The sequence below is a fragment of the Pituophis catenifer genome, unplaced genomic scaffold, assembly GCF_029215685.1.
Source record: "Pituophis catenifer annectens isolate HBS135680 unplaced genomic scaffold, rPitCat1.0.hap2 SCAF_4, whole genome shotgun sequence".
Lineage (NCBI taxonomy): Eukaryota > Metazoa > Chordata > Lepidosauria > Squamata > Colubridae > Pituophis > Pituophis catenifer.
Genome location: NW_027256884.1, coordinates 110,597,915 through 110,611,604, shown reverse-complemented (window position 1 = coordinate 110,611,604; position 13,690 = coordinate 110,597,915). Strand labels below are relative to the sequence as shown.

At 42.0% G+C, this 13,690-nt stretch overlaps 1 protein-coding gene across 1 annotated transcript in view; it reads right to left on the bottom strand.

The window, feature by feature from the left end:
• The window catches only part of LATS2 (large tumor suppressor kinase 2), a 50,493-nt gene extending 37,922 nt beyond the window's left edge, over window positions 1-12,571 (bottom strand). The window contains exons 1-2 of the mRNA XM_070942842.1: window positions 12,373-12,571; window positions 1,580-2,326 (exon numbers count right to left, since the gene is read on the bottom strand). Of these exons, the coding sequence (XP_070798943.1) occupies window positions 1,580-1,921 (342 nt within the window). The 5' untranslated portion in view covers window positions 1,922-2,326; window positions 12,373-12,571. The remainder of the gene's footprint in view (window positions 1-1,579; window positions 2,327-12,372) is intronic.
• Window positions 12,572-13,690: the final 1,119 nt, after the last annotated feature.

Here is a 13,690-nt window from a genome sequence, read left to right as displayed (position 1 = left end):
CTCTCCTCCTGGGTGTCGCCAGCCGACATAACTTGGCTGACGGCACCCTGAGGAGTCCCTCTCTGTGGGAGCGAACTGGTTGGTCAGAGGCTGTTTGTGGCAGAAGGCGGTCCTGATTGCACAGCTGAGCCGCGCAATCATCAGAGGCTTTTTTTTATTTTTAAAAGCATTTTTTCTACAATCTCTTTGGCTGAAAAAATGCTTTTAAAAGTAAAAAAATTGCCTCTGATGATCGCGCGGCTCAGCTGGGATCATCAGAGGCTTTTAAAAGCATTTTTTCTACAACCTCTTCAGCCGAAGAGGTTGTAGAAAAAATGCTTTTAAAAATTAAAAAAAAAAAAGTTGGCCACGCCCACTCAGTCATATTACCCACCACCACCAAGCCACGCCCACAGAACCAGTAGTAACAAATTTTACATTTCACCACTGACACATTTTAAAAGTTGCCAAATCAAAAAAGCACTGATGGAGAAGATTCAAAATGTAACCCTTTGCATCTCTGTACAGCAAGATTGTGCCTTGGACTGTATGGGAGAAGCATTTCGTTTTGAATTGTTAAAGCAGCCACATTATCACATTATTTTAACTTGCATGAACAGCAGCAGAGAGGATCTAGAACACTTTCTGAAACAGCCACATGAGCCTGGAAAATAGTGCAAGCTTGGATTATAAGACGGAGCTGCTTTAACATTCTGAAAGAAGATGCTTTATGCAAGCTCTCCTTATTTATGAAGCACCTTTCAGGATCAGAAAGATTATAGAGTGACATTCTGGAGTTGGGAAACAAAACAAAGGTTGGTAAAACTATCTTGGATTAGCTGGATCAAAGGCATGATTTAGTATCAGGCAGATTCCTACAAAGCAGAATTAATCCTATGCAGTGAAGAATGCTTCCTCTGATCACCATTACTCAAAGATATTTAGGAGTTCAAAGGAATGTAGAACCCTCAAATCTCCCCTAACATTATGATTTACAAAATAGGCTTTATGAGTATAGGCCAACTCGTGACCTACAGGCTACATGCAGCTGTCAACCCCATTTGGTTACTGCATCCTATATTGCCCCAATAGGCAAAATGTCAGATTTTCAGTGATGAATTTCTACTGTTTTCATTGAAATGAAGCTTAAAAGGGATGCATTAAGCTCAATATTCATTTGGACTCTTAAGGCCTCCAGCAAACCTTGCCCCCCCCAAAAAAAGCCTAAGGTGAAAATATTTGGCTGTCCATCTGCTGCAGTTAAGGACATGAAGCTTTCACAGATCAACATCGTAATTTTAAAAGTGTGGCCCCTTGGCCAAAAAAGGTGCTTAATCTCTAGTAGTTTATCTATTCCTAGATATGAAGTGTGACCTAATGAGGTCTACTCAACAAACTCTGGTTAGCAAATCATATGATGATCGCCAAGCAAATGGAATGGCAATAGGACCACAGAACAAAAGTCATGGCCTAAATCAATGCACTGCATGTACCAAACAGCAGCTTAATTGCCCACTTGTAATTGCAACATATCCAGAAGTCAACACAACCTCCACAGAGTGGGCCTTCTTGGCCATCTCTGCTCTAAATGCGTACTCACCTGGTCGCATCCTGCATTCACCAGTTCCTGCAACATTTGTCTATTGACTTCAACAACTGCAGAGGTAGTGCCCAACTCATTAGCAAAGGGCAATAGAGAATATCTGATTTCTCGCAGTGCTTTCTGATAATTTCCAAATTTGGCAGCCGGGCGGATTTGCTGCTGTCTGGCAGCATCTTTTCCTACTAGAATTTTAGAGTCCAGAGAACTTTCACTGCTTGGTCCAATGGGTAATCCCTGACTAGAAGCTTTAGCAGGCTGTTTCAAACCTTCCCGGATTTCCTGTAATCTTTGTCTGCTGTTCCCAGAGTAAGTAGTAGCAGGGAAAGTCTTTGGCCTCATGGTTAATCCAATGTTGTTTCAGCATCAATACCAACTTCTTTCGCATATAATCAAAGGGATGTGGATATTCAGTGTTGTTCTTCTGGAAGATATCAGTTTGTTATAAAACATTATTCCCTGAAATCAATTCATAGGTAGGTGGCAAACCTCCACAGCAAATCTTGTCACTTTTCCCAGTCTCTGGTACAAAAGAAGGATCAATAGTCATGGAGCAGTAGCTGATGTCATTTCTCTTCAGCTCAGTTTTTATGGTTCCTATAGCCAGAGAGAAATTCTAAAAACCTCGTGGTGTTTTTAACAAAATAACAGAGTTGGAAGAGATATTGGAGGCTTTCTACTCCAACCCCCTGCTCAAGCTGGAAGCCTATACTGTTTCAGACAAATCTCTTTTTTTCTCTCTCGTGTCTGAAAGAAAAAAAAGAACAAAGATACTGTTATACAAGTCGCTTTTATTTTAATTTTTTTTTTCTTAAGGTATTCAAAAAAATCTGGAATTACCTTGTTTTTATTTATATAGTAATTTTTTTATAAAACCAAAATCAATAAATAATAAAAGATTAAAACTATGCAGGATATAAAGCAACCTCAGAGTTAGATTCAACTATAAAATTTCACATTACACCAATTCAGCACTAAACACAGCTTTTTTTTAAAAAAAAAAAAAAACCAACCTCATATAAGAAATTCTTAATCTTTTTGTTTAATAACATTACATGTTAGGGGGAGCTGATTAGAAGGAAATTCTAAAGAAATGAAATAACAAAAACAGTCAGTTCAAGGTTGAAAGTAAAACAAGGAACCTGATGTTTAAAAGCTGATCTATGAAGACTCGATCACTGCACAAATCACTTATGGGAGCTTTCCAAAGAAAATGATCATGAGAATTTCCCCCCCCTTCATATTGTCTTCAGTTTAGGGGAAGAATATTGGAGATCATTTCATCAATGGCAATAATGAGAGAACCACAGGAATGGATCCAATGCCTTTACAAGTCATTGGGTTCATTTTTCTGATCTGGAATTGTTTTTCCAGCAGTTGAGAATGGGCACCGACTTTTATAGTTTAAAGTCTGCAACACAAAATGAACAGGAGTGGGGGAAAGGGCAAGTTGCTCAAAAGCAAGTTATGGGGGAATGGAATGTAGTGGGGACTGAAGCGTGATGAGATAAACTGCTATGCAGCAAGATGACCACGAAATTTGCATTCCTCCACCTCGCAACATGGTACAATAGGTGAGTCATAATACTCATAAACATATACAGTAGTGGCCAAAATTGTAGAAACCTTGTATTTTTGAGGTTTGATGGCTAATAATACCACTTTTTTTTTGAGTTTCAAGATAATCATATTCCACTGCTGGAATGGCCTCGGAGTAGCCCAGATCTTAACCCAATGAGCCGACTACAGAAACTTGTTAGTCAGAAGCGACCCAGCAACAAAACCCAGTTAATAGAAGCAATCATTCAATCAATCTTGGTTTCACATTATAACAGCTGTAGAACTAAAAGACTTGGTTCACTCCATGAGAAGACATTGTAAAGCCGTAATTCATGCTAAAGGTTACCCAACTAAGTATTAACTGACGTGATAATTTTGGTATATCTTGTTTTTTCTATGGTGATAATTTTTGTATATCTCGTTTTTTCTAAGTGTTTCACTTTCCTAATTGCAGTAACAGAAGGATAGCACGAGAAATGATGTAGCAATAGCACTTTGACTTATCTACTGTTCCATAGTGCTTTATACTAGCACTCTCTGAGCGGTTTACAACATCAGCATATTGCTGCTCTATACAGCATTGGTGAGGCCACACTTGGGAGTATTGTGTCCAGTTCTGGTCACCATGGTACAAAAAAGATCTGAGGCCCTAGAAAGAGTGCAGAGAAGCGCAACGAAGTTGATAAAGGTCTGAAGCTAAACTGTACAATGATGACTAAGGGAACAAGGTATGTTTAGCCTAACGAAGAGAAGCTTATTGGTTACATGATAGCTGTCTTCCAACACTTGAAAGGCTGTTATAGGGAAGAGGAAGTAAATTTGTTCTCCAAAATACCTGAGGGCAGGACAAAAAGCAATGGGTAGAAGCTCATCAGAGGGAGAACCAACCTGGAACTAAGGAGGAATTTCCTGAGAGTGAGAATGACTAATTAATGGAAGAGGCTGCCTTCCAGAGTTATGGGTGCTTCATTGCTAGAGGTTTTCAAGAAAGATTGGACAACCATTTGTCTGGAATGGTATAAGGCCTCATCCCATGAGGGGGTTGGAACTAGAAAATTTCCAAGATCCCTTCCAGCCCTATAATTCAATGATTCTATGACTCAGGATCCCTAATTTCAAGCCATGTGGTATCTTATTTCTTCTGTGCTGCAACCTACAGTATGTATTTTCAGCATTTTGATGCTCTCATGCAATTCCCATTTACCGGTACTTATAAAGGAAATTGTTCCAGAGTCAAATGCATGGTTAGGATCCCGATACCAAATTCTTGAGCAAATGTATACAGAACTTTGTCTTTCAATTAAAAACAAAAAAGAATCTTTGCAGTTCTATTAAGACTTATATGTTCATTTTCATTATTATACATTCATCATAATTTCTGGAGCAGAAGAGATTTTCCTGCAGCCAATTTAATTTAATATAATAGCAGGCAGCTTAGAAATAATATTGATTATTAAAGCCTTGGAAGCAGGAAATATGTAAAACAAAATTAAGTATTTAAGCATTTTTCCTCTCTATCCATGCTGCAGAATGGGAATAAACCACAACCATTTCTGTCTTTGGAAAGAAGGCATATTTTCATTCCAGTTCTTACAATTCAGATTTTTTTGCAAAATGGAAAGCCCCTTTTCTTCTATAAATAGCTACAACTACCACATGTACCCTGGAAGAAGATCAGTTACACACATTTATTTTACAATAATTGAGTATAGATATTAAATTTTAAGGGGGCACATATTCCTCTTCCAAATCACCAATTAAAATATATTAAAAAGTTCAGTAGGTCCTGCAATAAACTATAATATAAACTATTAAATCTAGTTCTTTAAAAAAAATCAAAAACTCCTTCAACTCATACTTGACTCTTGTAAGTCCATACAATTTTGTTGGTGATAATACAAAGATATTTTGTCATTCCCTTCTTTTTGGATGTTTTTTCAATTAGTCCAAAGCCCTCATGGCATTCACTAGGAGTTTGTTCTCCATGTAAAATGGCCCAATTCAACTTAGCTTCTCAGCCCAGACAAGAGTCATCAAATGTTGTTATCTGCTGAAACGTAATGTCTGGGCAAATTTAAAAAGTACATTGACGTTCTGAAATCTAATATGCATTTTAATTCATTTCAAAACAGATTAAGAGGAACATCTGGGAATAGAATGTACTCATCAGGTCTAGATAGATGTAGTTTAGGACTTACTGTACAGCAACAAGAATTCTTGACTTCCAATGTTTTAGCATTACTAAATTACTAAATAAACCATTTTTAAAAAAGTTTCTGACATGGGGAGCAACCCGATATGAGAGCAAGCAACGGAATTTCATTTTTAATGTGTGCCAGTGTACTCACAGGAAAAAAAAGTGACAATAAGGGTTATCTTATCTTATTCGTAATCTTTGACCAGGTCTTTAGAAAAATCTCCTGAATACTTTGAAAAGTGCATGTTAGAATTCCTGATCAGTTGTTGACTCAGATACAGATTTGTATATTTGATGTAAGATTCATAGGTTGACATTTCCCCATCCTTCCATTTACTTTTTACCTAGCTGAGCTCTGCATCCAAATTTGGGATTCTAAGAAAATTACATAATCCCCATAAACCACAGCTTTTCTGATTATTTCCAGCACTGGATTCAATCACTATGACATTCATGCAAGATCAGAACAGTTGTGATATTTTAGAATTGCATGGACTTCTTGAAAAGGTTTTGTACCTCCATGAGCTAAGGAGCTATCAAAGAAATATGAACATTAAACAGACAGAATGTTTAACTAGATCCCACTTACAGCCAAGAAACTTTAGAAAAGGAGGAAGACTTGACAATATGATACAGATACCTTTTTCATTGTTTATCTTGACTACTTAAAGCCTTTTACGCTGAATCTGGCAATTACAATACTATCTAGGGGCTAATGTATAACTTATATGTGGTAACCCTCACCTTATAGTAATTTACTAAGATTCGCTCAGTAGAATACAGAAAGCCATATCTGACATTAAATGAATTTCATAAAGCTCCTTATCACAATTTCCACCAGAGGTAAGGAATCTTACTTTGTATGCTGCAGGAAAGATCTAATTCTTCAGCAAAACAATTACTTAAAACAGCAGATGCTGAAGAGTGAGAATTGGGCAGAGCTGTATGTCCTATATGACTGACCCACACTTTTAGAGCCTACAATAGAGGTAGACATCTCCCTGCTCTCCAGGTGCCTTTGATTTGTGTGGGCTTGTCTGTGCTATGTGTTGTGTCCTTTTGCATACCTTACTCTATGAGTGATGCTTCCAAGAGATGAGATTTTTCTTTCTGCAGACAGATTATGCTGGGTCAAAGGTGATGTCTTTAGGGACATGTGGGAATGATTTGCACCCAAGATATTGCAGTAGTTTGTCTGTATTAAGGTCACATTGGGACAGCTGGGCTGTTACTTAACTTTTTTTTTCTTCCAAGGTGCCAAGAGAATTGTGCAATGTTTTGCTCTCTCCATATGTCAAACACACAAATGAATGTAATATAGCAGCAATTAGAATGCCATTAAACTGATTTGGCAAATTTGCAAATGCAAATTGCAGAATAGTGTAGCATAGGGCTTGTGGGGGGGGGGTGTCATGGAAGGGCAAGGTGAGAAACATCAGATAGGGGACTACGCGTAAAGTTTCCTGTTTTAAAAGAGGGCATATTACCTAGATTGGTAAGGAAGACCCTAAATGCTCTTTGCATATTATATTACTGTACTGAGTTGTTAAATTTCTGACTGCATAATATTGGCAGATTGCTTTGGGAATATTTCAATTTTAGTTTCCAGTGAAATAAAGCTATGTGCATTAAAATAGTCTTCCTGGAATTCCATTGGCAATCCGTGAAAAGTAAATGATCTTATTATTGTGTATGCTTCTTACCAATATGAATAAGAAACTAATGAAGACAAATTCTATATGTTGTATTTTAAGAGTAACTATTACTCTTAACTGGTTGAAGCTATAGATAGAGAAATCTATCATAAATTAGTTCTGTGGAACTGGCATATTTCTTAACCTTGGTCAGTTTTGTTGGCCTAAACCAGTGGTGGGTTCCTTCTGGTTTGGTCCGGTTCGGCCGAGCCGGTAGCGGTGACGATATGACGTCACCGAACCGGTTCTCCCCCCTGCCCTCCCACCCACCCACGTTATTCTTACCTTTTATTTGGTCCCACCCCCAATCTATTGCTGCCTCCTGAGTCCCAGCTGATGACTAGAGGGAAAAAAACTGTTTAAACTCTTGCCACCGGGCTTCAAAGGGCCGTCCTACAGCTGATCAGTGTTAAAAGCAAACAAATGAGTCGGGTCATAAGTGTGAGGACTGGTCGTAAGTGCGAGGACCTTCCAGAAATGACTCTGACCAGCTAGCCACGCCCACCTAGTCACATGACCTCCATGCCACACCCACAAAATAAGCCACGCCCACAGAACCAGTAGTAAAAAAAACTTTAGAGCTCACTCTTATTTTACATTTCAGTTTTCTATAGTTACAGTATATTGATTAAAATCACTCTGGTGCAATCTGATGCTGATATATTGTTAACTAAGCCAAGTTTAATTTAACAAGACTTATTTTTCAGGTATTTATATTAATTTAATGTTGATGCTACCTGATTCTAACCAACTCTGGGTAGCTGGTAAGCATGTAGAAGCTTGTATTTTCATGGAACAATTATTGTCAATACTGAACTTTCATTTCTGGAATTAAAATCAGCTTAATGCAGCAGACAACAAAAAGAAAACTCATTTTGTTGCCAAAAACATTTTTGTGACATTAGTTTTCATAGGAAAGATTCATCAGCTACTTGTCTGGGTGTGATAAAACGGAAGTGTTGACTATAAAAGGCCTTAAGACATAAGATGAGCATTTTTTTAAAAAATAAGAATTTAAAAATTTTTATCTACCTACTCTCAATAAAAGTCACCAGGGAAGGTTGAATTCTCAAAAAAAACCAAACTCCACTCAGGACACTCTTTAAAAATCATTGATGAAATATATGAAACTAGAAAATTCTTAATCCCCAAAGAATGGGAAACTAGTATTTATAAATGTCAAAATTAGCTTCCTCTCTTATCAAACCTATCAACTATGTCCTACCAGTCCCATATTTCTGTCCAATAGGGTCTCATTTAACTTTTCTTTGTTATCACTGCTACTATTTCTCAAACTGCAATAACTTTGTCAGGGGAACAAAAGAAAGTCACATTTCTAACAATATAGACTTCACCTTCATATGGAATATAATAGGTTTAGCATCACATGCAGAAATGTCTATAGGAATCAAACTTGGCGAAAGTTATGCAAGAGATTCTTTTCTGGGCCCAGTGCTCTCATTTTTATCAATAAATTAGGCAAAGCGATGCTCAACAAATCTACAGATGACACCAAGTTTGGTCAGGTTGTTAACAACATCACTAAAACCAGACTCCAACAAAATCCAAAAAGGATTTTGAGAGACTTCAACACTGTGCCCTATCCAACAAAATGCAGCTGCATATCAAAAGATGTAAGGTTTTCCTATAGCTCTCCATGTAGCCAGTGCAATCTCGGGCTCCATCAATAGACGTATATAAAGCCACAAAGGCTGTGCTGTCACTGCTCCTGTTTAACTTCTAAATGAAACTGCTTTAGGAGATGATCCATCACCATGGGGAGTGAGATATCGCCAGTAGGCTGATGATACTCAGTTGTACATTGCTGCCCATGCAGTTATGCGATGTCGCGACCACCTTCCCTCTGTGCCAGGAGGCTGTTAAGGAGCAACAGACTAAACCTGAACGCTGGCAAGACAGAGAGGCTTTGGGTTTGGGGCTCCTTGGCTCTGGGGGAATCCCATCTCTGGTTATGGATGAGGCTGCACTGCCCCAAATAGGCGCAGTCTGTAATCTAGGCATCTCCTGGAGTCACAAGTCCTGCTTGAGGAGCAAGAAGCAGTCATGGCCAGGAGGCCCTTTGCACAAGTGCAAGTTGTTTGCCAGTTATGCTTCTACTGAACCAGTGTGTCCTTCTCAGTCATGCATGTCCTAGTCACCTCCCATTTGGACTATAGTAATGTGCTCTACATGGGGCAGTCCCTGAAGAGTATCCAGATGCTTCAGCTGGTTCAAAATACAGCAGCCTGCACAGTTTTGTGCAAGTCTAGATTGGCGCATGTTATTTCTTTTGCAAAAGCTGCATTGGTTGCCGATTTGCTTCTGATGCAATTCAAGATGCTGGTTATCACCTTTAAAATCCTATATGATTGAAGCCAGGTTAGTACCTCTCCTCAGATACATCGACCTGACTCACTGGGGCGAGAAGGCATGGCATGTTGCAGGTCCCATCTATTAGGGAAATACAATTGGGACAATCAAAAGGGCCTTCTCAATAGTAGTGTCCTCCCTATGGAGTTCATTCCCCCAGAGATAAGACTGCCTTCCCCTGCACCTTATTACTTGTCTGGGAAGCACTAAAGATATGGTACTATCTGTAGGCCTGGGGACCCTAGGCTGATACAGAAAATCAAGTGGTTGATATGATTGTATTTGTTGCCACTAGGGAGGGAAAGGAGGGGTTGTATAGGTTTTATGCTTTGAATTGTTTTAATGTTGTAAGCTGGCTGAAACCACCACGTGTGATTTGGATGGCTATATAAATCTGTAAGCAAATAAATAAATAAATGTGCAGCACTAGTTTTGCTCCAGGCTGCACCCGTCAAACCACATCTGGAACACCATGTTCAGTTCCAGTTGCCACAATACAAGGATGCTGAGAAACTGGAAAGTGAGACAAAGACGCTGATGGGTTTGATGACTAAACCCTATGAAGATTGGTGAAAGAAACTCGATGCCTTTAGCCTAAACAAGAGCAGGCTCAGGGACATTTGATACCACTCTTTCAATACATGACAGATTGTCACAAATCAGAGGGTGCACATTTATTCTCCAGTCCAGAGCATCTGAAAATGGGATAACTACTAGTGGGCAGGGATAGGATAGGATAGGATAGGATAGGATAGGATAGGATAGGATAGGATAGGATAGGATAGGATAACAGCTAGTAGGCAGACAGAGATCCAAACTTGAAATAAAGAGAAATTTTATGACTATGGGAATTATTAAGCAGGGGAGCAGCCTCTCTCCTGGAATGGTGCCTGGAGGTTTTAAAAGTCATTTGTCTGGTTGCAACAAAGATTCCTACCCAGGGCAAGGGTTGGACTAGAAGATCTCCAAGGTCCCTTTCAACACTATGATTCTATGAAACATATGACACAGAAGAGGCAATAAAGTCCATTTATAACCGTGGCTCTCTCCCCCCCCCCAAATCTTTCTCAACCTTCGGCCAGAGTCCTATCCAGGAAATATCAGCATGGGGCGGCGGTCGTCAAGGCAGAAGTTCCGGGACGGTCCTGCCCATTCCTCATGCTAACTCCCATCGACCTCAGAAACCAAGCCAAACCCAGGGAAGAGGCGGCGGCGCCGGCTCCTCCGACGGAAACTTAAGAACAGGGTGGAATAAGGCGCAGCTTCCCTCAGCGCAGCGCGGGCCTGACTTGACTAAAACTGGAAAGTTTATTCGGCGTTGGCTGCGGCTCTTCCGGTGGGAGCAAGGCCTCCAGCGCGGTCACAGAGAGAGAGAGGGAGCCCGCTCCGGCCCAGGGCGGGCTCGGTAAAGGCCAGGCACCCAAACCCTTCGGGCCCGATCCTTCAAACTCGTCGGATTAAGATCTCTCCTGGAAGGGCGCAAAACCCCCGGAGCGGATGCAGCCCTCGAGAGGAGCGACGCTTCTTTGGCGAATGAGCGAAGGTCCCTCGGCCACTCCTGTCCGCAAGAGTTGCAAGACCGCGAATCTTTCGCACTGTCCTTTGGCGTCTGTTTCTTTTGTTTCAAAACAGAAACACACACACACAATCTCAGAGAGGTTGCGCTGTATAGGATCGGGCGGTGGAGTTCCACCTTTGGACGCATTCCTGGCACATAGAATTAAAACCAGAAAGCCTCACTCTCCTACTCCGCGTTTTTAATCCGAAATAAACCTCCCCAAGACTGTTCAGATTCCGCCATGTTACGCTCGGAAAGGACCGGACCTCCTATACCCTACCGCGGGCTCTGACAGGTCCGCTGTAGGAATTAACACTTTCCAAGAAGCTTTGATCAACGTTGCCGGTTCAAAGGTCCCACAGGTCCCGCTACGCCTCACTCCACTAACCGTGCAACTTTCGTACGCGTGTAAACGCTCGTTTCCCCGCGGCACACCCGTCTAGACAAGGCTCCGTCATCATCATTCTCACGAGACGAAAACAAACGCGCTCCCTGACATTCAAAACGCTCCCTAGGCGAGATCGGGCTGCACGGAGCGCCTTCCAAGACGGCTGCACGGCCCGGGTGGGGGGGATGCCGTCCGTCTCAGCTAGAACGACATCCTGGCAACGCGAAGGGCAAGCGAATAGTTTGGGCTTTCTCTTGGCCACAAAAAACAGGATCGAGGCAAAAGGGCTTTTCTGGTCGGCAACAATTTTTTCCCCACCGAGCCCAAGACAGAGAGGAATATATCCCAATTTTCGCCTTAAGAAGACCAGCCAATTCAGCGGGCCGAAGATCCGCCTTCCAAATCGCTGGGCGATTTTTTCCGCGTCCAGATTCGGCAGCGGGGTTGAGCGGACTTCATTCAACCTCAGTGGCAAAGGGTGGGTTTGGCCCCGGGGGGGGGGGCCTCCAAGGCTGACCAGTCCCGCCAATTTAAAGAAGGCTGGCCGATGCAGCCCTTCTGCCTCCTTACCCAGGAGTCCCTTCCCTTCCAAGCCTTTACACAGGTCTTCCCAGCCGTTCCTGCCCCGTGACACCCCGCCACTCCGTCTTCCGCTCCTCGGCCAGGGCTCCCCTCCTCCGCGGCTTGGGACCAACTTTGGTTTCCTGAACCTCTTCCAACTTCGAAGAAGGCACGGCTGCCTTTGCCGGCTCCCCGACTCTCCTACCCGCCCGAAGCAATTAGAATAATTTTTTGCACCAGAGACGAAGACGCTCCCGGGGCCAAATGCCTCCCGCTCCTCCCCATTCCAGAACGGTGCCCACCTTGGTCTTTAAGAGAAGGACGGCAGAAAAGCTGCAAAAGGAGCAAAGGAAGAGGGAGGGGGACCAGCCTGTCCGCGCGCGCCCACCCCCCACCCCGGGGAAACCCTGGCCCCACCCCTCCGCAGCCCTTGCACTAAGCAGGAACGGGGTTTCCCGTACTCACCCCCTCCTTGCTTTTCCCCTTAATGCCCAATGGAAAGTCTGGGGGCAGCTTCCGCGGCTCCCCTCCCGTGGCTGCGGCGTCCGCGGCGGCGTCCGCCTCCGGCGCGCGGCTCTTTCTCCATTCTTCTCTTTCCCCCTCTTGGGCTCCGAATGCGGCGGCCGCGGGACACAGTTGGGACATTCGCTACATTGTTAGCATTCCACACGCCCCCACGTGACCCAGACTCGGCGTCATTCCATCTCCCTCCCTTCGCATACCAGCGGGGAGCGGGGGGGGGCGGGGATGGGGGGGAGGTGGCGAGATCGTGAGGTTCTGCCCGTCAAACGCCGTCTGGGCGGAGCCATCTGGAAAACATTTGCCCCGCCCCCTTCGCGTTCTGAAGGCCGGCAAGGCGCTTTGGCGGTTAAGAGCTTCGCTGAGGCGATGCGCGCTCGGGGAATCCGCCCGCGCGATTGTCAGTCAGACCGCTTGCAAGCGCGATAACTATAACTAGTATATTGGGGCTTTATTTTATTTTATTTTATTTTAATTATATTATATTATATTTTATTTTAATTTAATTATATTATATTATATTATATTATATTATATTATATTATATTATATTATATTATATTATATTATATTATTATATTATTGTATTATAAATATAATAAATCTATATAAATCTAATAAACAAACAAAGAATATTTATTTTATTATTTTATTTTATTATTTTATTTTATTTTATTTTTTTATTATAAATGAACTGAGGTAAAGCCGTGCTCTATCGAAATCGATGGAGGGACATAAAAATCCAAGGATTTCTAGGCAACCCCTCCCCAGAAGTGATTCACCCACAGCTCAACCAAAACCTGGTACAAAACCAGCCATTGGGTTTATATAGCGCGGTTTACGGTTGAGCGTGTCCAATGCGATATTAGCTTATATTCAATAAATAAATAATGGTAAACAAAACCCGGGGCTTCTTAGTGTGAGGGGTGAAACTAGACTAGTTCAGAGGTCTTCACACTTTGCAGCTTTATTTATTTATTATTTATTTATTTATTAAATTTTTATACCGCCCCCTCTCCCGAAGGACTCGGGGCGGTGAACAGCCAAAATTAAAACACACAATACAAATATTAAAATACAATTAAAACAAAATTAAATTATCTTTGGCTTCTCCAATTTAAAACCCCTTACCCATAAAATTCACCCAATTAAAATTTTTAACCCAGTCCGGCTTGCTGAAATAAAAAAGTCTTCAGGGCCTGGCGGAAGGTCCGGAGGTCCGGGATTAGTCGTATCCCTGGGGGTAGCTCATTCCAGAGGGCGG